We start from the raw sequence: 27,929 nt of genomic DNA on the forward strand, positions 1-27,929 counted from the left end.
GTTTGTTTGGAATCGAGGTAGGGATCCGAGGAGCCGCAGCAGCGCCGGAGGTAGGTGCTGCAGGTGTGATCCAGTGACAACTGTTGGAAAGGGGCGTTTAGATGTAAACTGGAGCAAAGACAGATATTGGCAGCAAGTTCATTGCAAAAGTCGTAATAACCAACGTGTTGCCATGGAACCATAGAACGCAAAAGGAGCTCTTTCGGCTTGTCTTGCCGATGCCAACTCTGTGCCAGAGCTACCCAATCAGTCCTGCTTCCCTTGCTCTTTCCCCATAGCCTTGCAAATGTCGCCTTTTCTGGTTATTTCTGGTCAAGGCCATAATTTATTTAACCCGAGACTTTTTCCGTTTGAAAGTAGCTCTGACGGTGACCTGATCATTTGTGAACTACTTTCCTATGTTTTTTTTTACTCGTTTGTTGGATGTGCGCGTCGCTGGCTAGGCCAGCATTTATTGCCCTTAGAGCCATAGAGTTATACAGCACAGAAACAAGCCCATCGTGTCCATGCCGGCCATCGAGCACCTAACGATTCCCATTTTCCAGCACTTGGCCTGTAGCCTTTTATGCTGTGGTCATCTAAATATTTCTTAAATGTTGAGGGTTCCTGCCTCTACCACCTCTCCAGGCAGCGTGTTCCAGATTCCAAACACCCTCTGGGTGAAAAAAGTTTTCCTCAGATCCCCTGTAAACTCCTGCCCCTTACCTTAAATCTCTGTCCCCTGGTTATTGACACCTCCGCTGAGGGAAAAAGTTTCTCCCTATCTATGTCCCTCATAATCTTATACTTCTATCAGGTCTCCCCTCAGCCTTCTCTGCTCTACGGAAAACAATCCTAGCCTATCCAGTCTATCTTCATAGCTGAAATGCTCCAGCCCAGGCAACATCCTGGTGAATCTCCCCTGCACCCTCTCCAGTGCAATCACATCCTTCCTATAGTGTGGTGACCAGAACTGTACACAGTACTCCCGCTGTGGCCTAACTAGCATTTTATACAGCTCCATCATAACCTCCCTGCTCTTATATTCTATGCCTTGGCTAATAAAGGCAAGCCTTTGAACTAAGTGGCTTGCTAGGCCATTTCAGATGGCAGTTAAGAGTCAGCCACATTGCTGTGGGTCTGGAGTCACGTGTAGGCCAGACCAGGTAAGGATGGCAGATTTCCTTTCCTAAAGGACATTAGTGAATCAGATGGGTTTTTACAGCAATTGATAATGGTTTCAGGACCAGGTAAATTCCAGATTTTTTTAAAATTCAAATTTGACCATCTGCTGTGGTGGGATCCAAACCCATGTGCCCAGAGCATTAGCCTAGATTACTAGTCCAGTGATGTGACCAATACGCCACCGCCTTCCTGTATGTAACAAGTTTTGTGTTACTTTATCTCTATACATTTCCTTGCTATGCCTTCATTACACTTCTACGTTTCCTTGTCACTTTTTTTTTGGTGCTGACGATGCAGCAAACCTGCCCAGAATAAGGTCAGAATGGAGCATTATTTGGTTTTAGTTGGTTTGATCTTCCGATGAATGACATAGTCCTCTTTCTAGCTATACTGTTCCACAACAAAAACTTTTGTAGTCTTCTTCAAAAGTGACTGCACATCTACAAGGCCAACAAGAAACCTGGTAACAGATAACAGCTAAGTGGCAGTTTTGGTGCATTCCATCAAATAATCTTTAAATTTACCATTCTGATTAATGCAGAATGGATTCTTCAGCAATAAAGTAGAAATAAGCATTAGTTTATTCAGAAATTGATGGCATTTTAGTTGGATGTGTCTAGTAGCAGCAGCATTGTCAGTATTGGTTTGTGTGTTGTCAATAATTAAAACAGTTCTAATCCTAAACACTACCCCAACCCGAATGACTGTCAAAAATCTGATTATAATTTTTTTTATTTGTTCATGGAATGTGGGTGTTAGCAAGGCTGGCATTTATTTCCCATCTTTAATTGCTCTTGAGAAGGTGGTGGTGAGCCACCGCCTTGGACTGCTGCAGTCCGTTTGGGGTAGTTACACCCACAGTGCTGTTAGGTAGGAAGTTCCAGGATTTTGACCCAGCGACAGTAAAGGATTGGCGATATATTTCCAAGTTAGATGGTGTGTAACTTGGAGGGAAACTTGGAAGTGTTAGTGTTCCCATGTTCCTGCTACCCTTGTTCTTCAAGGCAGTACAGGTTGCAGGATATGGTTCATTGGCATGTATCCTTTAATATTGCAACTAATAGGCCTATGATAATTAGTTAGGTTGTATCCAAATGTAATAAACTACATTCATTTTGAGGTGTTGACCAAAATGTAAAGCTTGGGTGTAATTTTCTAAGTCACATATTCAGGGCTTTACATCATAGTAAAAGTAAAAATAAATGTGGTCAAAATGACAAGCCCTATCCATTGCACAAGTCCCGGCTGTCATTCTTTTAACCGAATCATCAGCGATGCCACTGCTCTGCATGACTGATTCTTATTTCCAGTCATAATTGGGCTAGCCAATTCTCATCTTCTTCTGGTAACCACAAGAGGTAAATGGGTTTCAGCCTGTCACTGACAGGAATATCGACTGGAATGGATGGGCATTCACCCTAATATAAAAGCAACTGGTGTGCAGCATTGCCTGGAAAGGTAAGGCATTAAACTCAAAGCAAACGGCTAGCCTGCTGTACCATTATTCACTTTGAATGGTTATTTTGACCTTGCTAACCTACATTGGCTCCCAGTTCCCAAAACACTGCAAATTTAATATTCTCAGACTGTTGTTTAATGGCCTTCCTGATTCCTCCCCTTCCCACCTCCCAGCCATCTCCAGCCCCTTTCCCTACCCAACCCCTGCAAACTCTCCATTCCTCTGACTTTGGCTTTTTATATACCCTACTCTGCAACCGCCCCGCCCCCCCCCCCCCCAATTCCGCCCCCCGCTCCCCCAAAATTAGTCATTGAGCCACGTAATGTGATTTTAAGGCAGATGGCCAAAAGGATAGGTTTTAAGGAGCATCTTAAAGGAAGAAAGAGAGGTGGAGAGGTTTCGGGAGGGAATTCCAGAGCTTAAGGCCGAAGCAACTGCATACCAGTTGCGGAGCAATTAAAATCAGTGATTCTCAAGATCCTGGAATTAGATGAGTGCAGGTATTGCAGAGCGTGGTGGGGCTAGAGGGGATTACAGAGATTGGGTGGGGGTTGGGGTGCGGTTGCGAGATCATGGACGTATTTGAAAGCAAGAATGGGAATGTTAAAATTAAGACATTGCTTGACTAGAAGCTTGTGTAGGTTAGTCAGCAAATGGGACTTGGTGCAAGTAAGCACATGGGCAGCAGAGTTTTGGATGATCTCAAGCTTACAAGGGGTAGAATGTGGGAGACCAGCCAGGAGTGCATTGTAATAGTCAAGTATAGAGATAACAAAGGCATAAATGGGGTTTTTAGGAGCAGATGATCTGAGGCCAGGCGAAGTTGGGCAATGTAACATAGTTGGAAACGGGCAGTCATAGTGATGGCACAGCTATGTTGGCGGAAGCTCATCTTGGGTAAAATATGACACCAAGTTTGCGAACATTTTAGTCTCAGACAGCTGCCAGGGAGAGGGATGGAGTCAGTAACTAAAGGATGGAATTTGCAGTGGGGACCAAAGACATGGCTTCAGTCTTCCCAATACGTAATTGGGGGACATTTCTGCTCATCAGTACTGGATGTTAGACAAGTAGTCTGACAATTTATGGATTGTGGAGGAGTCAAGAGAGCTGGTGATGAGTTAGAGCTGGACGTCGTCAGCGTACATGTGAAAACTAGCATTGTGCTTTCGGATTATGTTGCTGAGGGGCAGTATGCAGATGAGAAATAGGATAGATCCTTGGGAGGCACTTGAGGTTAACTGGTGCAGTAGCAGGAAGAGAAGCCATTGCAGGTGATGCTCTGACTACAATTAGATGGATAAGAATGGAACCAGGCGAGTACAGACCCACTGGTAGAGACGTTGGAGTAGGATGGTGTGATCAACCATGTTAAACATTACCAACAACAATTTGTATCTATATAGTGCCTTTAATGTAATAAAATGTGCCAAGGAGCATTAAAAAAACAAAAATATTACATTGAGCCATAGAAGGAGATATTAAGGTAGATTAGTCAAAGAGGTAGGTTTTAAGGAGAATCTTAAAGGGGGAAAGCAAAATAGAGAGGTTTAGGGAAGGAATTCCAGAGCTTAGTGCCCAGGCAGTTGAAGGGCACGACCACCAATGATGGAGTGATTAAAATTAAAATGAGGCCAGAATTAAAGGAGTGCACATATCTCGGAGGGTTGTGGGGCTGCATGGGATTACAGAGACATAGAAACATATGAATTAGGAGCAGGAGTGGGCCATTCGGCCCCTTGAAGCCGCTACGCCATTCAACAAGATCATGGCTGATCTGTTTGTGTTTTGAATTCCACACTCCCATCTAACCCCCCCCGCCATAACCTTTGATTCCCTTGCCTAACAATCTATCTACCTCCGCCTTAAAAATATTCAATGACCCCGCCTCCACTACCTTTTGAGGCAGAATTCCAAATTCGCACAACCCTCTGCGAGAAAAATGTTCTCCTCAACTCTGTCCTAAAAGGGAAACCACTAATTTTAAAACAGTGCTCCCTAGTTCTGGACTCACCCACAAGAAGAACATCCTTTCCACATCCACCTTGTCAAGACCATTCAGGATCCTATATACTTCAATCACGTCTCCCCTCATTCTTCTAAACTCCAGTGAAAACAAGCCCAGTCTGTCCAACCTTTCCTCATAAGACAACCCGCTCATTCCAGGTAACAATCTAGTAAACCTCTTCTGAACCGGCTCCAACGCATTTACATCCTTACTTAAATAAGGAAACCAAAACTGCACACAGTATTCAAGATGTGGTTTCACCAATGCCATGTATAACTGAAACATAACATCCTTACTTTTATTTTCAGTTCCTCACGTAATAAAGGATAGCATTTCATTAGCCGTCTTTATTACTTTGCTGTACCTGCATACTAACATTTTGTGACTCATGCACTAGAACACCTAGATCCCTCTGCACCTTGGAATTCTGCAACCATTCTCCATTTAAGTAATACCCTGCTTTTTTATTCTTCCTGCCAAAGTGAACAAAAAGGGAGGGTCGAGGCCATGAAAGGATTTGAAAACAAGAATGAGAATTTTAAAATCGAGGAATTGTTTAACCAGGAGCCAATTTAGGTCAGTAAGCACAGCAGTGATAGGTGAACGGGACTTTGTATCTTAGGACATGGGCAGCTAAATTTTGGATGATGTCAAGTTTGCAGGTGGCAGAATGTGGGAGATTGCAGGAGTACATTGAAATAGTCAAGTCTAAAGGTAACAAATGCATGGATGAGACTTTCAGCGGCGGATGAGACTTTCAACGGCAGCTGAGCTGAGGCACGAACAGAGTTAGGCAGTGTTACAGAGGCAGAAATAGGCGGTCTTAATGATGGCGCAGATATGTGGTTGGAAGCCCATCTCTGGTCAAATATGACACCAATCTTACAAACAGTTTGGTTCAGCCTCAGATCATTGCCAGGAAGAGGGATGGAGCCGGTAGCTAGGGAGCAGAGTTTGTGGCAGGGTCTGAAGACAGTGAGTTTGATCTTCCCAATATTTAGTTGGAGGAAATTCCTGCTTATCCAGTACTGGATGTCAGACAAGCCATTGGATAATTTACACAGTGGCAGAGTCAACAGAGGTGGTGGTGAAGTAGAGCTTCAGTGTTGTTACTGTATATGTGGAAATATATGTGGAAACAGATGTGTTTTCGGATGTTGTTGCCAAGGGGTTGCATGTAGATGTGAAATAGGAGAGAACCAAGGATAGATCCTTGGGGGACACCAGAGGTAACAGTGCAGTAGTGGAAGAGAAGCTATTGCAAGTGATTCTTTGGCTTTTATTAGATAGATAAAGGAACCAGACGTGTGCAGTAGCACCTAGTGCTATGATGGTGAAGAGGTGTTGGAGGAGGATGGCCTGATCAACCCTGTCAAAGGCTGAAAGATGGGTTAAGAAGGACAAGGAGGCATCATTTACCAATGTCACAGTCACATGGAATGTTATTTATAATTTTTATAAAGTTATCTTCTTGCATGTTGCTAAACTATAGAAGATGGGCCCCCATACATAGTACTCAGTCAAAATAAGGTCAATATCACATCCCTTGTTGCAGCTTAAATGTGATCTGAATATATTTTCCTTTTTTCTCTTTTTTCCAGTTTAAAAAAAATATATGTTCTCTGTTTTACAGCTTACTTGACAGTAGGTGTAAGGCTGTTAGCAATTTTTTCTCGCTGGAGGGCAACAAAATCTATCCGTATACGTTCATAACAGTAATGAAGACCCCATATTGAAACTACAGATCTTCCAGCAAGAGAAAGATGGGAAAGTGCTGCAATTTACTCACAAAATAGTGTGAGGGAGGGAGAGTCTTGATCTCACAGGCACATAATAGAATTAGAAAAGATGGAAAGGGCTGCATGTATGTTGCGTATTTTTCATCGCAAAGCACTTGACAGCCAATTTAAGTACTTTTTGAAGTATTGTCAGTAATACAGGCAAGCACAGTTGTTTGTGTACACCAAGGTCCATAAACAGCAATGAGATAAATGAGCAGAAAATCTGTTTTAGTGATGATGTTTGAGAGATAAATGAATGTTGACCAGGGCAACTCCCTGCTCTTTTTTTTGAATAACGCTATGGGATCTTTTACATCCACCTGAACAGACAGGTAGGACCTTGGTTGAACATCTCATCTGAAAGCCAACATCTCTGACAATGTAGCACTCTTTCAGTCCTGCTTCAAAGAGTCAGCCTAGATTATGTGCTCCTCTCTGGAGTGGGGTTGGAACCCACAACCTTCTGACTCAGGCAAGAGTGCTACCACTGAGCCAAGGCTGGCACTTACTCTCCTGTTGACATGCAAGGAAGTCACTGAACATACAGAGTGAATATGGAAGTAAAGTTATGTAGAAAGTAATGCATATGCATGCATAATTACAAAACAATCACTTATTCGAAAGGTTTAAGATAGTAGAAGCCACAAGACTGCTCAATTGCTTATTTCGTTTTAGTGACGAACTCTCCTGGGCACTGCTTTCAACTGTAAAACAAGACCCTGACTTGGAAAATTAATCCACTTTTGTTTGCCACTCCTCTGGGGCATTGTCTCGTGTGAGTAGCACAGACCTGGAAGGTTTAGATTCAGTCCCTGGTCTGTGCTGAATTGCAGCACTTTCCCATCTTTCTCTTGCTGGAAAATCTGTAGTTTCAATATGATCTCAGCTAAAGTAATGGTAATATGCTAAAATTGGCATCCAAGCCCCTCAGCTATGGTCCCTATTCCTGATCACTATCTAGTAATCTTTGTTGGAAAGCCCAGATGGACATGGTGACAACAGAATCGAGTTAGGCTGTGATGCATTCCACATTAAAATAACCTGCCAACACTTGTTGAGGTTTACACATGAATGAATGAGAATGAGAAAACAATGTCATCGGCATCAGGACCGATAGAACCTTGAGAGCAACCTAAAGAGAGAGAGAAAGCAGACCAGAGAGATTGGGGCAGCTTGGGGAAAAAAGAGGGTGGGAGAACATTCAGAGCTGCCCAGGGAGAGAGAAAGCCATGACATTCATCCATAGAGAAAGAGAAAGAGAGAGAAACAGAGCTTTGACATCCACCTAAAGAGAGAGAACCTTGAGAAGAACCGAGAGAAAGTGGCCTCTCAGCAAGAGCAATTAAATCAGCCTGAACATCTCTCCAGAACTTCTGTAAATTTAAGGATGATATATGCAGAGGCCCAGTGATTTATTTATCTTTTCTAACAATTGGGTCTGGCCAGGTAGTTTTTCAACTCAGAGAGAACAAGTTGAGAGTGGCGAGGGGTGGGGGGGTGGGGTGCGGGGGCAGGCGGTGACGGGGGAGAAGAAAATACTTTACTTTTTTCAAATAGGAACTGTTTTCTTGGACTCTATTGAAACTTCTGAATCATTTCAGAATGAGGATTTTGCATGTTTCATACAGGATATGAAATTGTATCCCCTTTAGAAATAGGACAGATGACTTGAGTTTATAAATCCTTGCTTTGTGGAATTTAATGGCTTAAGTAAAAACAGAAAAGGCTGCAAATACTCAGTAGTTCAGGCAGCATCTTGCTCAGCCTGACCTGCTGAGTATTTCCAGCAGTTTCTTTTTTATTTCAAATTTCCAACATCCGCAGTATTTTGTTTTTGTGCAGAGGATTAAGTGTTGATTTTAAACAAATATAACCATTAACATTTGCACTAGTAAAAGTGACCACAGGGTAATCAGAATTTGTAGTGTTTAATGTACAGATGTACTAAATTTTGACCTATAATAATGGAAGAGAGTAAACTACACCCCACTGTTTTGAACATTAGTTGGTTGGATTTCAATTCCCATTGTCATTTGCACTGTGGGAGTTACTTCAGTATTGCTGCACAGCCACACCTGAAATTGAATTTTAAAAATGTGTAAATTGCCATTTCCCCACAGGGCCTTCATGATAACAGACTCCTTTTTCTCCTACCCAATGCTGAGTTTTCCTCACTCTCTGCTGCTGGCTCATGTAATCTAAGTCTCTCTATATGTGCTTTTCTTTTGTAGCCACTTGCTGGCCCTTCTCTGCAACTTATCATGTGCTCCATCCATCTCTGTCAACCTCATTCTTCTCCTCACAGGCTGCCTGTGGATGGATCTGTTGACATTCTGGCCCTGACAGAAACTTAACTAAAATGAGCAGTGACTCCTTCCACCTCACTGAAACCTCCCCAGCTGACTGCATTACTGGACCTGTCCAAACATAGATCTTAGATCAACTTCTCCTTAATTCCTCTGGCATTTTCAAGAAGCTTATTCTCTTCCATCTCAGTTAAGTTTGTCATCTATGAACTCCCAAATTCCAAACAACTTTACTGAGATTTCCTCTTAAATCCTATGGGGTGACTCCTTGTCCTTGGTGATTTCAACTTGCATCTAACCACCACTCCTCCAACTTCTTTGCCTAACTGAATCACACCATATATAGAAACTCTTTCAGCCATGTCCACTGTCACCCACCCTACCTTGCTATCTCCTGTAGCTTGTCCGCCTCCAAGAGCCTAATTGCCAACGACTTATCCCCTGATCATTCCCTCATCTGCTTTACCCATGCATTCATCCACCTTCCTCCAACTCCAGTACCCTCTGCTCCTAGTAGAAATGCTCCATAGGCCCTTTACTAATTGTTAAACTCCGACCTCACAGCATGTCTGCTGCTGTTGACCTGCTCAGTTGCTCCCTTATCTTTGCTTTTGCCACCCTTGTGCATCCTAAATTACCTGCCAACTCCAACTACTGCCATCAGTCCAGTTAAAGTTCTCATCTTCACTCTGTTACATCCAATGGCCACAAACTCTAGCCCATTAAGCATGTGACTAACCAAGTCATTCATCATCATATTTGATTCATCCATGTCAGGCACTACCATACCTTACTCTCCTCGCTAAATTCTACTATAAATTATCCTGGAATACAAATACAACCCACTGCTCCTTTTCTTCATAATAAATTGCCCCTTCAAACCCTTATTTCATCCTTCCTTTGTCTGACTTTGGTCTTCTGTGCCTCCTTTGTTCCTCTGCCTGTCTTGTTCTCTCCTCCTTTGAAAACCTTCTTGAAACTTAATTTTTCACCCAGTTTTCGGTTACCTCTCCTAACTCCTCCACCAAAGGTTGGCAACTGTTCACTTTGCAAAGGGAAAAATAAAAGTAGCTGGGGACATTTCCCTGTCTTAGAGAGGATAGGAATGAATTTCAGCAGAGAGTCTCCCACTCATCCATGATTACTTTGGCAGAAGAATCACGGAAGTTCAGAAAAAAATAGCGAAATTCTCATGGAAATTCACCCCTTCATATAAATTCAGGTTATTTTTGTTATTTGGTGGCTTGCATCTTTTAATCACAGTTCATAAACAAATTATAGGAATAAAAACAACTGGATACAATTTGTCAAGAAATCAGAATTTTGCACTGAAGTTCCTCAATTAATGACTGAATCTTGAATTCAAAACAAACTACTTTTTCAACTGGCTAAGTTGTCACTCAATTTCATTCAACAACAGCAACTTGCATTTATATAGCACCTTTAACATAGCAAAACATCCCAAGGCACTTCACACGAGCGTTATCAAATTAAACTTGACACTAAGCCATGTGAGTGACCAAAAGCTAGGTCAAAGAGTAGGTTTCAGGGAGTATCTTAAAGGAGGTGAGCGAGGTCTATATGCAGAGAGGTTTAGGAGGGAATTCCAGGGGTCAAGGCCTAAGCAACTGAAGGCCGATGATAATTGGGGATGTGCAAGAGTCTAGAATTCATGCAAGATATTATGAATTGTGTGTCTTTGCTCTTAAAAGATGTTGCTGCAAAGTGTACTTTGCAAACACACTAGAGAATGCATTCAAAGAAAAGGATGTAAAATTTAAATGAACGGCAGTTATTTAGAAAACCAGTAAAGGGATTGCCGGAAGTTAGGCCCCAAAATTGCAAGCCTAAAATCGTTTTTCTGGCCAACAAATTCTGTGCTGTAACTGTTCTGTGCTTCTATAAATTGGGATGGAAGCCATTTCTACCAGTGTTCCCCACCAAAATTAATCCACTCAACTTTTCACATGCCATTTAGCCCTTCCTGCTAAGCATTAAGTTAAATATATATGTAAATGAGGACCAGTGGCACTACATCCAGAATTTCCTTAAGATCACCACTGGAAGTAAAACCCTGGCCCCTTCACTTCACAATTGGCACCCATGCCTTCAGTCACATCGGCCCCATGTTCTACAATTCTCTTCCTAAATCTCTTGCATCCTTTAAGAATCTCCTTAAAACCCACTTCCTTAACAATTCTTTTTACAATCCTTTTCAATCTCTGCTTTGGCTCAGTATCCATGTTTTGATTACACTTCTGTGAAGTGCCTTGATGTTTTTCTACCTTAAAGGAGCTAGATTAATGCAAGTTGTTATTGAAATATAAGGCACAGCTGCTGCTAGGAATAGCTGAGATAAACAGCAATGAAAAGCGTTTGAGCCTTAAGACTACTAAAGTTTAGCAATTACTTAAATTACATGCCAAAAGTGACATGTTTTTCCCTTCTTTGAGCCTACACAGCCAAATATGGACTTGTGTCTGATTGCCTGTGATATGAGGATACCCAGTTTCTCGGGATTGTTGGCTTCCCTAAGGTACAGGCTGTAAATGATGGCATTCATATCACTTTGCAAGCATTTACAGAATACCCACTCAACTTTCTCAACTGAAAGTGTTTCCACATCCTGAACTACAGATCATGTAAAGGTGTCTGTGCATCAATGCAAAAATCACAGAAATTTGTCGTAAAGCATTCATCTTGAGGTTTTAGCTATGGCTCAATGGTAGCACCCTTGCCTCTGAGTCAGAAGGTTGAGTATTCAAGTCCCACTTCAGAGGCTTGATGTAGGCTGACATTCCAATGCAGAACTGAGGGAGTGTTGCAGTGTCTAAGGTGCCATCTTTTGGAGGCCCTGTCTGCCCTGTCGGGTAGACATAAAAGATCCCATGATGCAATTTTACAGAAGAGCAACTAAATTCTTTCCGGCATCCTGGGTGATAATCATCCCTCAACCAACATCACTAAAAATAAAATTATGTAGTCATTATCAATTGACAGATTGCTGTTTGTGGGACGTTGCTGTGCAACATCAGCTGCCTACATTGCAACACTTCGAAAGTAATTCATTGGCTGTAAAAGCATGTTGAATTATCTCGTGGTCATAAAAAGTGCCAAATAAATGCAAGTTCTTCTTTCTTTGTGAAACTCAATCTTCCCTGAGTGCTCTAAGGGAAAATATAATGAGAACAACGGCTTGCAGGTAATGAGGCTTACCCCTCTGCTCCGATGGACAGTGAACCCCGTAAAGTTGCACAAACAACATCAGAGAAGTGGTACAATGAGTCATTGAGAGGACCTTTGTTGTCTTAAACAGGGGCTTTTGCTTTCTTGATATATCGGAAGGACCCTGCAAGATGCATTCTTGCATGTGCTGCACATAGTTTTAATTGTGGTGTCCTGCACAATTTCACCAACTGGCCGTGACATTCCTGAGATGAGGTGACTGGGGATGCTTTGTTGGCAGAAGTATATGGAGGAGAGCATCAGGACGAACTTCATTCTGTTATGACCAAAGTGGGAGTAATGAACTGTTAATTCAGTCCCACTACTCCACAGGTTATAGCATACTAGTAAAGTTTTCCACCTGCTGGAAAATAGCCAAATTAAACACTCTATTTGTCCCCCAGAATAAAGCACACTACACCAGGTTTCTTTAAACGATAAAAAAAATTAACTATTAATAAACGAAGTCTTAAACAAAAGAACAAAGAACAGTACGCACAGGAACAGACCATTCGGCCCTCCAAGCCTGCGCCGATCCTGATGCCTGCCGAAACTAACACCTTCTGCACTTCCGGGGCCCATATCCCCCTTTTCCCTTCCTATTCATATATTTGTCAAGTTGTCTCTTAAGCGTCGCTATCTGCTTCCACCACCTCCCCTGGCAAGCTTTATTTTTCAGGTAGAGGTCTTTTTTTCTGGTCTGTAAAACACAGGTCCCAGCCAGTTTGTTCTGCCTCCTGCCTGTCCAGCACTGGTCTTTCACAAAGCAAAAGTGAAACTGAACTCTAACAATCAAGTCATGTGACCTGTCATTTCCCTTGCTGTTGTTTAAAACAGATGTCTTGCAGTCTGTCCCACTCAGCTTAAACACCAAGCTTAAGCATTCAATGTTCACAGAAAATCCCCTTTCTCAGTCTTTAAAAACTGTCATGCAGACCCCCACCTGCCAAGAATGAGGCATATTAATTTTGTCATATGAACACTGATTTTAAACTGTTACTGGAGTGAAGAAAGGACTTGTTAAAAAAAATCACCAGACACTTGGCTGGAAAAACATTTGCATACTAACAGACAGTGCTTGGAAAGGCAAAGGACTATTCTCTGATCCACTTAACCCAAAATGGACTGTGATCACCAGACACTGAATTTGAGGAAGCTCACATTCCAGGCTGACTGCTAAGATGACAGAATCCACAAACAGAAGTGATCAAACTAGCTAGTGACAGGACTAACCTGCTGGGCATACGAACATATGAATTAAGAGCAGAGTAGGCCACCCTGCCCTTCAAGCCTGCTCCGCCATTCAGTAAGTTCATGGCTGAACTTATTACTCCACATTTCCAACTACCCCCTATAACCTTCCACCCTCTTGCTTATCAAGAATCTATCTATCTCTGCCTTAAAAATATTCAAAGACACTGCTTCCAACGCCTTTTGAGGAAGAGAATTCCAAAGACTCACGGCCTTGTGAGAGAAATAATTTCTCCTCATCTCTGTCTTAAATGGGCGACCCCTTATTTTCTCTCTCTCTCGCTCTCTCGCTCTCTCTCTCTCTCTCGCTCCCCCGACGCCACCGGACCCATGGAAGACATGTAAACCTCAAGATAGAAAGGGCACCGACATCAAAACAAGTTGAAGCGTGAACTAGGCACCAACCAACAGCAGGGCTGACCGGCAACCAAAGACTTCACATTGAACTTGAACGACTGTAACTACCAGATATTGCTTCAAACCTTTTCCCTTTATTCCTTCTATTTTTTCTGTCTCTATCTGCGTGTGTGTTTGCCACATATGCATGCTAGCGTGGTTGTGTCGTAAATTTGTAGTCGTTAACCAGGTTAGAGTTTAAGATGAATAAACTTCTACCTGTCTGAATTGATTTCTTTGCCATTTACAATTGGAGCAGTGAACAAGCATTCACTAATGGGGAGCTAAAACATGGTGTTTTTTAAAAAATTAAACCCTGTTACGGTTAAACCAGGGAACCCCTAGACACCTCTCACCTGATCGTAACAAAACAAACAGAATTCTAAGCTTTCAAATAAAAAAACAAAACTCTTGTGACAACTCGGAGAACTCCTCAGTAACTGCTGCGAAGGAAAAGCTCACTTTATCACAGAGGTATTCTCGAATGTTTAATGCAGCCTAACCTTTGTCACCACTGCCTTAACCTTGCCCCCCCCCTTCAAATAAAGGACCAATCTTTCAATCCAGTACACATCCTAGAACATGGCAATATATCAAAACACATTGCTCCCACATGACAGTGCCAATGATAATCAGCTCATTGAATAAATCAGCAAGAAATAAGAACACCCATTTCTGTATGATTCTAGTCTACATGAAAAAACAAAGCACAACATGTGCCCACTTTCTCTTTTAATGCAATGCATTCCAAAGTGAAGTCAAGCTAACTTGTTCATTCCTAACACCTTGATGCCTCTAGGTATCTAAATTGGCTGTCGTTTCTCCAAATCTACTGCTTTTTCTAGGCTGCAATCTGGGGCAGTATCACGCGATGTTTGGCTACTCCTGAGCTGCAACAGGCACATGGAACTGATGTGGCCCTCCTTTTATGGCAGCTTGCTCTTACCTGATTGCATCTGGAGCTTGTTCATCATCAACCTGGTGTCACCTTCTATGTGGTGCTCTGAGAGGGAAGGCTAGAGGTTTGGCATATGCTGCTGTCTGAGAGACAACAGTAGTAGTTCGGGGTACCGGGCCACTATCAATGGGATGGCTTGTCTAATGCTGCTATTGGAAACGAAAAGCCCTGAAAGACACCACCCTGCATTCAAGGGTCTGGAAGCTGGTACCGCAGCTGTTGTTTAATTGTTCCCCACTTCCACCAGAGGAGTAGGTCTATGTTTCTGAAAAATCTAGTAGCTCCAAACTGGACATCTAGGAGGTGCTGTGGGCCATCAGTAGCAGTAGGCCAGGAACAGCACCAGACATATCTAAAAATGAGGTGCCAAGTTGATGAAGCTACAACACAGGACTACATGTATGATAAAAAGTAGAAGCAGCATTCAGTAGAGAAAGTTAAACAATCCCACACCCAACGCGTCAGATCAAAGCTCTGCAGTCCTGCTGCAGCCTGTCGTGAATGGTCATGGACAATTAAACAACTAATAGGAGGAGGAGGCTCCATAAATATCCCCATCCTCAATGTTGGCGGAGCCCAGCAAGTGAATGCAAAGGCAAGGCTGAAGGATTTGCATCCATCATCAGCCAGGACTGTCAAGTGGATTATCATCTCTGCCTCCTCCTAAAGTTTCCGCCATCATAGATGCCTGGATTCAGCCTATTCAGTTCACTCCACATAATATCAAGAAATAGCAGAGCACACTGGATAAAGCAAAGGCAATGAGCTCCATAAACATCTTGGTGGTAGTGCTGAATACTTGTGCGGCTCTGGCCAAGTTGTTCCAATACAGCTACAAAACTGTCATCTACCTGGCAAAGTGGAAAATTGCTCCATGTATTTCTTGTTCATAAAGAGCAGGATAAATCCAAGCCAGCCAATTACCTTTATTACTGTCAATGGAAATCGAGTCTTCGACCCATGTACGGTGATCCCATAGGCTCTACTTCAGTGAAATCAATGGGACTCCGATGAGCCAGTTCCAAAGGAAGAGCTGCTGAAGGGAATTGCAGGAGTACATGGCCTGTACTGTATGTTAACGGACAAGATCGACGATGAGGTTTTACAAGCTGCAGGGCCAAGTTTGAAAGTTATTAGTACGCTGTCCATTGGATTTCACTATCTCTCTCTGGGAGAAATCAAAAATCAGTTAGTGGATCAAATAGCATCAAGTACTGTGAGCAGTACTCCCAATGGTGGGAGCTGATGAAATGTTTTATTACCTGCACCCCCTTCCTTCCACCCCCCCTTCCCCCCCACCCTTCCTCCCACCTCCTCCCCAGCTCCCCCCTCGCACCAGCTTCCCTTCGCACCCCCTTCCCTCCACCCCTTCCCACCACACCCCTCCCCCTCGCACCCCCTCCCCCCTTCCCCCCACCTCCTCCCACCGGCATCCACCTATCCCTGAGCAGGGGCCCTAACAACCCCACTGCATTGTGGGCGTCTTGGGAGAGACCAAGGCTAAGGGAGTAAACCCTAACAGAAAATCCGGAGCGGAACCCCGAAGGCGGTCATGTGTCACCTTTGGCATGTTTCCGGCAGTTCCTGCAGCCATACCAAACGTCATGCTCTGCACTCCTTTGGACCCCACCAGGAAGGCCGAGAGGGAGGTTTTGACGCTTGGGCAACTCACAACCTCCATACATCCGCCCAGGCATGCGCCATGGAGAGGTCACTCCATTGTCAACTCACAGCGACCAAAAGAACACGGAAGGCAGCAGTTACGGGTTATAAGTCCAGCTCAATTGGCGTAGAGATTGGTCGCCAGGGGTTGCCTTTGTCGGTGGGAGAGGTCACCGCATCTCACTGGACAGCTACCACCCACCTCAAACCGGGCAGCCCCCAGTCAGAAAGGTTCTGTCCCGCCACAGTCCACCTGCTTCAATGGGTGCTTGGAGCTCAGGGTCATTGCCCGACAAGTGGACTGTAACACCGCACCAAATAGCATGACAGGAAAAGGAAAGAAGGTACCAGCCCTTTGTTTTGCAAGTTGGAACGTCAGAACTATGTGTCCTGACTTGTCGGAAGACCCTACACAAATCAACGATTCTCGAAAGACCGCCATCATTAGCAACGAGCTCAGTAGACTCAATGTGGACATTGCAGCACTTCGGGAGACATGCCTCCCTGCAAGCAGATCTCTAAGAGAGCAAGACTACACCTTCTTCTGGCAGGGTATGGATCCTGAAGAACCAAGACAGCATGGAGTGGGCTTCGCCATCAGAAACTCTTTGCTCAGCATGATAGAGCCACCCTCAAATGGCTCGGAACGCATATTGTCCATCCGACTGTTCACCGCCTCTGGTCCAGTACACCTACTCAGCATCTATGCTCCAACACTCTGCTCCCGACATGAAGCTAAAGACCAGTTCTACGAGGAACTCCATAATATCATTAGTAGTATCCCCAATACCGAACACCTGTTCCTGCTGGGGGACTTTAATGCCAGGGTTGGGGCCGACCATGAGTCATGGTCCTCCTGCCTTGGGCGCTATGGCATTGGCAGGATGAATGAGAATGGACAGAGACTGCTTGAGTTGTGTACCTATCATAACCTCTGCATCACCAACTCGTTCTTTCATACTAAACCTTGTCACCAGATTTCTTGGAGGCACCCAAGATCACGTTGTTGGCACCAGCTGGACCTCATCGTCATCAGGCAAGCCTCTTTCACAGCGTTCAAATCACACGCAGCTTCCACAGTGCGGACTGCGACACCGACCGCTCCCTGGTGCGCAGCAAGGTTAGACTCAAACCAAAGAAGCTGCATCACTCCAAGCAGAAGGGCCGCCCGCGCATCAACACTAGCAGAATTTCTCATCCACAGCTGTTATATAAGTTTCTAAATTCACTTGAAAAAGCCCTTAAAAACACTCCTACAATGGATGCAGAGACCAAGTGGGCCTACGTCAGAGATGCCATCTATGACTCAGCAATGACCACGTATGGCAAACGTGAGAAGCAGAATGCAGACTGGTTTCAATCTCACTTTGAAGAGCTGGAACCGCTAAGCGCATTGCACTGTTGAACTACATGATCGCCCCCAGCAAGTTAACATCTGTAGCACTTAAAGCAGCCAGAAGCGCTGCACAAAGAACAGCCAGGCGCTGCGCAAATGACTACTGGCACCACCTATGCAGTCGTATTCAGCTGGCCTCTGACACCGGAAACATCAGAGGAATGTATGATGGCATTAAGAGAGCTTTTGGGCCAACTATCAAGAAGATCGCCCCCCCTCAAATCTAAATCAGGAGACACAATCACTGACCAACGCAAGCAAATGGACTGCTGGGTGGAGCACTACCTAGAACTGTACTCCAGAGAAAATGTCACTGAGACCACCCTCAATGCAGCCCAGTCTCTGCCAGTCATGGATGAGCTGGACGTACAGCTAACAAAATCGGAGCTCAGTGATGCCATTGATTCTCTAGCCAGCGGAAAAGCCCCTGGGAAGGACGGCATTACCCCTGAAATAATCAAGAGTGCCAAGCCTGCTAAACTTTCAGCACTCTACGAACTGCTTTGCTTGTTTTGGGACTGGGGAGCAGTACCACAGGACATGCGCGATGCCAATATCATCACCCTCTATAAGAACAAGGGTGACTGCAACAACTACCGTGGAATCTCCCTTGTCAGCACAGTGGGGAAAGTCGTCGCTCAAGTCTCTTTAAACAGGCTCCAGAGGTTGGCTGAGCGTGTCTACCCTGAGGCACAGTGTGGCTTTCGAGCAGAGAGATCCACCATTGACATGCAGTTTTCCCTTCGCCAGCTACAGGAGAAATTCCGTGAACAACAGATGCCCCTCTATGTTACTTTCATTGATCTCACCAAAGCCTTTGACCTCGTCAGCAGACATGGTCTCTTCAGACTACTCGAAAAGATCGGATGACCACCAAAGCGACTCTGGAGAATCCTTGGCATCAGGTGGCAGGACCGTATCTCCAACACAGAAGTCCTCGAGGCGGCCAACATCCCCAGCATATACACCTCATTCCATGACAATATGAAAGGCACAATTCAGCATAGCGGCACCTCATCAGACCCCTTTCCTATCCTGAGTGGCGTGAAACAGGGCTGTGCTGTCGCCCCTACACCGTTTGGGATCTTCTTCTCCCTGCTGCTGTCACATGCGTTCAAGTCTTCAGAAGAAGGAATTTTCCTCCACACAAGATCAGGTGGCAGGTTGTTCAACATTGCCTGTCTAAAAGTGAAGACCAAAGTACGGAAAGTCCTCATCAGGGAACTCCTCCTTACTGACGATGCTGCATTAACATCTCACACTGAAGAGTGTCTGCAGAGTCTCATCGACAGGATTGCGGCTGCCTGCAACGAATTTGGCCTAACCATCAGCCTCAAGAAAACGAACATCATGGGACAGGACGTCAGAAATGCTCCATCCATCAATATCGGCGACCACGTTCTGGAAGTGGTTCAAGAGTTCACCTACCTAGGCTCAACTATCACCAGTAACCTGTCTCTCGATGCAGAAATCAACAAGCGCATGGGAAAGGCTTCCACTGCTATGTCCAGACTGGCCAAGAGAGTGTGGGAAAATGGCGCACTGACACGGAACACAAAAGTCCGAGTGTATCAAGCCTGTGTCCTCAGTACCTTGCTCTACGGCAGCGAGGCCTGGACAACGTATGTCAGCCAAGAGCGACGTCTCAATTCATTCCATCTTCGCTGCCTCCGAAGAATCCTTGGCATCAGGTGGCAGGACCGTATCTCCAACACAGAAGTCCTCGAGGCGGCCAACATCCCCAGCATATACACCCTACTGAGCCAGCAGTGCTTGAGATGGCTTGGCCATGTGAGCTGCATGGAAGATGGCAGGATCCCCAAGGACACATTGTACAGTGAGCTCGTCACTGGTATCAGACCCATCGGCCGTCCTTGTCTCTGCTTTAAAGATGTCTGCAAACGCGACATGAAGTCCTGTGACATTGATCACACGTCGTGGGAGTCAGTTGCCAGTGATCGCCAGAGCTGGCGGGCAGCCATAAAGGCGGGGCTAAAGTGTGGCGAATCGAAGAGACTTAGCAGTTGGCAGGAAAAAAGACAGAAGCGCAAGGGGAGAGCCAACTGCGTAACAGCCCCGACAACCAATTTTATCTGCAGCTCTTGTGGAAAAGTCTGTCACTCGAGAATTGGCCTTTCTGGCCACTCCAGGTGCTGCTTCACAAACCACTGACCACCTCCAGGCGCTTACCCATTGTCTCTCGAAACAAGGAGGCCAAAGAAAAAAAAAGTCTACTCTCAATTATCAACAAAGTATTGGAAGACGTCAGCAACTGTACTGTCTAGTGCTATTGGCACTTACTCACAAATAACCTGCTCACTGATGCTCATTTTGGATTCCGCTTGGACCACTTGGCTCCAGACCTTGTTATAGCCTTGGTCCACAAATAGACAAAAGAGCTTAATTTCAGAGGTAAGGTGAGAATGAGTGCCCCTGACATCAAGGCAACTTTGCATCAAGTGCAGCATCAAGGAGTCCTCCTGAAATAGAAACCAACGGGGATAAAATGGGAAACTCTCCATTGGCTAGAGCCATACCTAGCACAAAGGAAATGGTTGTGATTGTTGGAGGTTAGTTATCTCAGTCCCAGGACACACTGCAGGAGCTCCTCGGGCAGTGTCCTAGGCCCAACAATTTTCAGCTACTTCATCAATGGCTTTCTCTCCATCGTAAGGTCAGAAGTGGGAAATGTTCACTGAAAATTACCTAGATTCTAGAACAGGCTAAGCAAATTGGAAGTTAGCAAATGTAACACTGCTACTCAAGAAAGGAAGGAGAGAGAAATCTGGGAACTACAGGCCAGTTAGCCTGACATCAGTCATCAGGAAGATGCTGGAATCTATTATTTAAGTATGTCTAAACAATGGTCTTCGAAAATCCGTAGTATGATCAGACAAAGTCAACAAGAGTTTATGAAAGGAAATAATGTTTGACAAATTTAGAGTTTTTTGAGGATGTATCTAGTAAGGTAGTTAACGGGAAAACAAGTAGATGCTGTATACTAGGATTTCCAAAAGGCTACACAAAAGATTAATAAGCAAGATAAGGGTGCATGGAGTTGGGGGTAATATATCAGCATGGATAAAGGATTGGTTAACGGACAGAGAGTAGGGATATACGAGGCACTATCAAGTTGGCAGGTTGTGACTAGTGGAGTGCTGCAAGAATTAAAAAAAAAAAAGAATTGGTCCTGGGGCCTCAGCTATTTACGACCAACATTAATGACTTAAGACATAGAGATCGATAGTAATGTATCTAAGTTTACTGATGATACAAAGCTAGGTGGGAATGTAAGCTGTGAGGAGGACACAAAGAGGCTGCAAAGAGATATAGATAGGTTGAGTGAGTGGGCAACAAGATGTCAGATGGAGTATAATGTAGTGAAGTATAAGGTTATTCACTTTGGTAGTAAGAATAGAACAGCAGAATATTTTTAAAAGGTGTGAAACTTGTAAATGTTTATGTTTAGAGAGACTTGGGTGTACTCATACAAGGAACACAGAAAGTTACCATGCAGGTACGGCAAGCAATGAGGAAGGCAAATCACAAAGCGGATTTGAATACAAGAATAAGGAAATCTTGCTACAATTCGACAGGGCTTTGATGAGATCACACCTGGAGTACTGTATACTGTTTTGGTCTCCATATGTACTTGCCTTGGAGGTGGTACAGCGAAGGTTCAGTAGATTAGTTCCTGGAATGAGAGGATTGACCTACGTTGAGGCTGAGTAAATTGTATCTATACTGTCCGGCGTTTAGAAGACTGAGAGGCGATCTCTGAAATGTACAGGATTCTGAAGGGGCTTGATAGGGTAGAGACTGGCTGGGGAATCTAGAACACAGGGGTAGGGTCTTAGGATAAGAGGCCATTCATTTAGGACTAAGATAAGGAGAAGTTTCTTCACTCAAAGGGTTGTGAATCTTTGGAATTCTCTACCCCAGAGGTTTGTGGATGCTCCATTGTTGAATATATTTAAGGCTGAGATAGGTAGATTTCTTTTTCTCTCGGAATGGGGAGCGGGCAGGAAAGTGGAGTTGAGGCTGAGGATCAGCCATGATTATATTGAATGGTGGAGGAGGCCTGACGGGCCATATAGTCTACTGTTCTTATTTCTTATGTTCTTATGATTGCAGCGTTCAGTTCCATTCGGAATTCCTCAGATAATGAAGATAGTACCCACATACAACAAGATCTGGACAACATTCAGCTTTGGGCTTATAAGTGTCAAGTAACATTTTGCGCCACACATGTTCAATGACCATCTCCAACAAGAGAGAATCTAACCAACTTCCTTGACATTCAACGGCATTATCAATGCCGGATCCATATCCTGGGGGGTTACCATAGACCAGAAACTTATCTGGACCAGCTACACAAATATTGTGACTACAATAGCAGGTCAGAGGGTGGGTATTCTGCGGTGAGTAACTCTCTTCTGACTCCCCAAAGCCTTTCCACAATCTATAAGGTACAAGTGTGATGGAATACTCTCCATTTGCCTGGATGAGTGCAGCTCCAAAAACATTCAAGAAGCTCAACACCATCCAGAGCAAAGCATCCCACTTGATCGGCACCCCATCTACCACGTTAAATATTTACTCCCTCCACCTTCGGTGCACCATGGCTGCAGTATGTACCATCTAAAAGATGCACTACACCAACTCACCAAGGCTTCTTCGACAGCACCTTCCAAACCCAAAAACTACTGCCGAGAAGGGCAAGGGCAGCAGACACATTGGAACACTACCATCTGTAAGTTCCTCTCCAAGTCACACATCATCTTGGCTTGCAAATCCATCGCCATTTCTTCATCAGCACAGGGTTAAAATCTGGGAACTCCCTAACGGCACTGTGGGTGTACCTTGGACTGCAGCAGTTCAAGAAGACTGCTCAGCACCACCAATTTAGGATGGGCAATAAATTCTGGTCTTACCAGCAATGCTCACACCCCACGAGCAAATAAAAAAAAAATGCTGTAGATTCAAGAGACACACCTGCCAGTTGCCGCACATCCCTGGAAACTGATCTCAGTGCATGCAGGAAGACCTTCGAACACCCTTCTTTTAAAGCGTTTGTCCAGGAGTTTTTGATCCCATGACTATGATGCCATGGGAATCCCTCTAGCAGGCTTCCATTGGGACTATGGCACATCCCCACCCACTCATCTGGCTGCCATATGCTCTGAATTGGCCAGTGCCAACTCTACTCTAACACTACAGTTGCCCTCAGCTGCATGTATGTGAGCTGGTGCCTGGGAGTGGAAAAATAAGTGGCAGAGGGCTGAGATCAAGGGGTTGTGGTAGGAGAAATAGACAGGATTTTAGTGGAGGGTCTCATGCATCCGTTTGCCATTTACATGCTTCATTATTCTCCCTCCTCCTTGGCATTAACATCCTCATAGTCCACAAATAAAGTCAACCAGCAACAACTTTCATTTATATAGCACCTTAATGTAATAAAGTATCCCAAAATGCTTCACAGCAGCAAAATCAGACAAAAAATAATTAACACTGAACCAAAGAAGGAAAAATGTTGATAGGTGACCAAAAGCTTGGTCATAGAGCTAAGTTTTGAGGAATGTCTTAAAGGAGGAGAGAGAAGCAGAGAGGTTTAAAGAAGAATATTCCAAAGCTTGGAGCCTAGACCACTGAAGGCATGGCTGCCAGTGGTGGAGTCAATGATGTTTGGAATGGACAGGAGGCCAGAACGGAGGAATGCAGAGTTGTTGGAGTTTTTAGAGCTGGAGGAGGTTACAGAGCTAGGATGGATCAAGGCCATAGAAGGATTTGAATTCAAGGATGAGAAGTTCAAATTTGAAGTGTTGGTGGACTGGGAGCCAATGTAGGTCAGAGAGCACAGGGTGATGGGTGAACAGAACATGGTGCAAGTTAGGATATGGTTAGAAGAGTTTAGGGTGGATTCAAGTTGATGAAGGGCGGAAGATGGGCGACCAGCCAGGAAACCTTTAGAATAATCGAAAGCATGGATGAGGGTTTTGGCAACAGATGGGCTGAGGCAGGGGTGGGAATAGGGGATAGTTAGTGTGGCAAAGTAGGGAAAGAATGAAAGGACACATGACTGAGTAAGAAGAAGGCGAAGAGACAGGAGAAAAGGGCCCAAAAAAAGTAAAGAAAAGAGAAAGAAAAATGGAGATGGAAATAATGGATTTCGGTTCATAGCAACAGCAAAATGGACACAAGGAAACTTGAGTTAAGTAGGCAACAGCAAAGTTAGGATAGATATCTTTTCGTAGTAAAGGGAGTAAGGGAGAGACAATACTTCTCTCCTGTTTCTCCTCCTCTTCATTGTCGTCAGCATCTTCATGATCATCTCCTTCGTCTGCCCCACCCCCACCCCTAGTTCCTGTAATAGATTTTTAGGAGAGGAGAGTACAAGCTAAGAATGGGTAAGTGGACCCACGAGGATCAACAAGACACAGAATGGTGTGAAAGCTTGTGGCTGTGTGCTACTTCACAGGGATGCTGTGATGGCTGCATGCCTATACAGTCACTAATTTGGTGCCAGCACTGTACCACTGATATTGGGACCTCCCATAACTAGAACAGACTTCCAATCCACAAGTCCATGGCCCGCCTCTCATTGAGGTGAATGCTTTAATGTAAGGGGTACCTGCTGTAATCCACTTGTGGACGCTGTGCATAAGTTTCTCTTGCAAAATCAAGTGGATAAGATGAAAACCAGCAATTGGACGATGCCTTACAGATGGCATTGGACAGCTGATGTATAAGATCTGGATGTATCATCCTGCTAAGGTGGAGAAAAGAGTTTTAACGTTCTGCATACAAACAAGTGCTGTATGGAGAGATGGAGACAGATACTTCAAACTCCTGAATTATTTACAGACTTCCCCCCCCCCCCCCCCACCACCTTAACCAGAGTTAGTTTTGCAGTTCTTAACTTTAGAGGGTGAAGTGTGTGCTGGTGCCCAAGGAAGAAAAAGATGTGTTACTTTGCCTGCCTTTGTCAGATCATAGAACATGTTGCAGGACTGGAGTGCAGCTCCTCGAGTCAGAGATTTGGCACTCAGTCGAAGTGTCACCTTCCTCCATATAGACTTCTTTTTCAACTTTCACCTGTAGAAACTCAGCAATCTTTCTCTCTCTTCCTCGTCTCTCCTCTCCTCAGTCTCCTGGAGGAGGGTTCAGAGATCAGTCTCATGAAAATCAGTCTCATCTTCTTTTGTTCCTCTTAGTGAAGCCCTTGCTCCTTTTTCAACTCTATCATATCCTTCAGAGAAAGGCGTCCTTCAAAATTGGGAAAAGTCCCATTCATTCCAGCTACCTGACTGAACTCAGTGAACCGACTGCTTCCCTACTTATCTGATTATCAATCTGGCAGGCCATGACATTAATGCTGCTTCCATGGCCATAATACTTTATACCAGTCAATGGGGTAGTTAGTCCTATATATGGAGGAAGGTTTTAGGGCTCCCACAACACATACAATGAGGGCAGGGGAGCCACCCACACCAACTAGACGGCAGTATCCTTCTGGATGTCAACTCAGAATTCAGAGCCGGTGCTCAGTCTTGACTCTTTTGAACAGTCTGGAACACCTTACTCAGAGGTGGAATGCTACTACTACACCAAGGGCTCATTCCACTCTAAGTAGTGAGGCAGGGATTTTAATTATTGGCTCGACTAGATTGTTGTATTGTTTGAACTTAACTTTTTTGAGTTACCTAAAATTTTAAAATTTACTTGCCTAACAATAGTCTTCATTTGATTAAACTCAAATGTATTTGTCAGTGTTATGATATTGTAATATTGCTACAATGTAGAATTATTAACCTCTATTTTTCGTCCCTTTCTGCCTTAAAGTCTAGTCAAAACTGCATAGAACCATGGCATATATAACTAGAACAGAAGATCTAACTCAGCCATTGGTCTTTCGTCTCCATGAAGGCACTCCTGAAATTGTACGTGATGTTCTCCTTGAACGTGGCTGGGTGGAATATGATGAAGCAGCACAGGATGAGAATGACTGGAACTTATATTGGCGATCTGGTTTTTCTAATGCAGAATATGAAAATATTATGCCTTGGCAAAGACTGATCCACTACCCAAAAATCGTGGGCATAACTCGAAAGGACAATCTTGCTCGTAATTTAAAGCGTATGTCAGGGATTTACGGCCCTACAATATATAACTTTAGCCCTATAGCTTTTATTCTTCCCAATGATTACACCAAATTTGTTGCTGAGTATACAAAAGACAAGAAGGCAAATGGGGGAAAGCTTGGGTACTGGATATGCAAGCCTGTTGATCTCTCCCGTGGAAGGGGAATATTTATATTTCAAGATATTAAAGATTTGACTTATAGCTGTTCTGTTATAGTGCAAAAGTACATCAGCAATCCCCTTCTCATCTCTGGTTACAAATTTGATTTGCGAATCTATGTTTGTGTCACTAGTTTCTGTCCATTGATAGTTTATATTTACCAAGAAGGTCTGGTGAGATTTGGGACAGAAAAGTATAATCTTGCATCTCTAGACAATGTATATGCTCATTTAACAAACACCAGCATCAATAGATTTGGACCTTCCTACACAATGGATAAAGAGCGGGTTGGTTCAGGGTGCAAATGGACAATGAGCCAATTCCGTGCCTTCCTGCATAGTCTTAATATAAATGAACCACTCATGTGGCAGAAAATAAGCAATATTGTGACAATGACTCTGCTCACAATTACTCCATCCATTCCATCCCCTCCTAACTGTCTTGAACTCTTTGGCTTTGATATCCTAATAGATGACAACATAAAGCCTTGGCTTTTAGAAGTAAATTATAGTCCGGCACTAATAGTAGACTGTACCGCTGATGTGATAGTGAAGAAAGGACTATTATCTGACCTAATTGATCTGCTGAATTACAAAGAGGTAGATGCAATGCGCCAACGTGGTTACCCAAAACCATGGCAATATAATACACGGACTCGCAACAATCCTTCCTTTTGTGTAACTAACTCATTTAGAAGTCTACTGCCTGCTCACACCAGAACTACTAAAAAAGCATTTATGACCTCATCAAAAGAAATTTGTTCCAGTCCCCAAAACCATTCCTTGTTACTCTGCCGTAGAAGTTGGAGTCAATCTAACATGTGCAACCAAAGTGAAGACCAGGACATGGACTCCCAAAAAGCAGAAGAGGAAAGCAAATCTCTATGCATCAGCAAACGGCAGTTCTCACACTTGCCACGTTCCATTGTGGATGATTCTGGGAAAAGTATCAAAAAGGAGTTAGTTTACACAGGTGCAGTATCTGCGCATTGTTCAGATACCAAGGAATGTGCAAAGAATGTGAAGCTCACTAGATCACTGCCAAAGAAAACCTTGACTTCACAGTTGCGAGAAAAGATGAACAGATGTTACATATATACACAGAATCCAATGGACAGTGTGATGTTGCTGGAAAGAAGAACTACGCAGTCTGATCGATATTTTCGTAAAATGAACCCAAGGCTTCCTTCAGTTAAAGTGCAAAGGTACGAACTAGCAGCTTTCCCTTTGTACAGTCTTTCAGATATTGACAAGAAGCCCATGAGCCGCATAGGTGACTTTATACTAACATTTCCATTTAATGAAGTGACACTGAAGGCTTCTCAGGATCCTTTGAGTGTAAGGACAATAATGCAGGAACTGCAAAAGATGCTGAAGATATTTCAGGAACCAAAGAGCACAAAAAGAAAAAGTGAAGATGGCTCGATGAATAGAAAAGAATGTTTTGGTTCTTTCCTGTGGGGACCACGTAATCCTCCATTGCTGAGTGAATGGTACTTTCAAAACTAAGTGGTTGAACTTTTGTATTAACCCCAGTTGCTTTAATTTTATAAATCAAGATACTGAATTCTTCACAAATGGAAATAAAGAAATTTTCTGGCGGGGGAGGGGGTTAGTTTATTTCTGACTTTTCTCATTTAAGAAAAGGTTTACAAGTATTGGTCTAATTTATTTGTGTCTGGAAACCAGAATAAACTGTCGGGTGCTATTGAGCCAGTTACGAGCGATAGAAACAACTTTTGTTTTCACACAGTATTACACGACAGTTGTGAACATGATGGCACAATGAAATAATGGTAAATATCATGTTTTATACAGTAATCACATGACAGTAAGTAAAATAACCTTAATGTTCTAGTTATTTACAGTAGTGTGATTCAATACACTTCACCGACATTTTCTAATTGTTATTGTATTGCAGTACTTCAAATCATATGCTGGAGTAAGTCTTTAACAATCCAACTTTTAACCCGCTTCACTGTATTGTGTAACTTTGGCTGTATTTCTTATGACAGCTCTAACA

General features: G+C 43.8%; 1 protein-coding gene across 1 annotated transcript; it reads left to right on the plus strand.

The window, feature by feature from the left end:
• ttll2 (tubulin tyrosine ligase-like family, member 2) lies at nucleotides 1–27,929 on the plus strand. Its single transcript, XM_068045777.1, has 2 exons — nucleotides 1–50; nucleotides 25,449–27,929. The coding sequence occupies exon 2, from the start codon at nucleotides 25,472–25,474 to the stop codon at nucleotides 27,413–27,415; it is 1,944 nt and encodes a 647-aa protein (XP_067901878.1). The 5' UTR covers nucleotides 1–50; nucleotides 25,449–25,471; the 3' UTR covers nucleotides 27,416–27,929.

This window comes from Heterodontus francisci, chromosome 13 (genome assembly GCF_036365525.1).
Source record: "Heterodontus francisci isolate sHetFra1 chromosome 13, sHetFra1.hap1, whole genome shotgun sequence".
In the NCBI taxonomy this organism is placed as follows: Eukaryota; Metazoa; Chordata; class Chondrichthyes; order Heterodontiformes; family Heterodontidae; genus Heterodontus; species Heterodontus francisci.

Bases quoted from the DNA above. Each gene is read 5' to 3' on its own strand.
- ttll2 (XM_068045777.1), top strand. From the start codon at position 25,472: ATGGCATATATAACTAGAACAGAAGATCTAACTCAGCCATTGGTCTTT.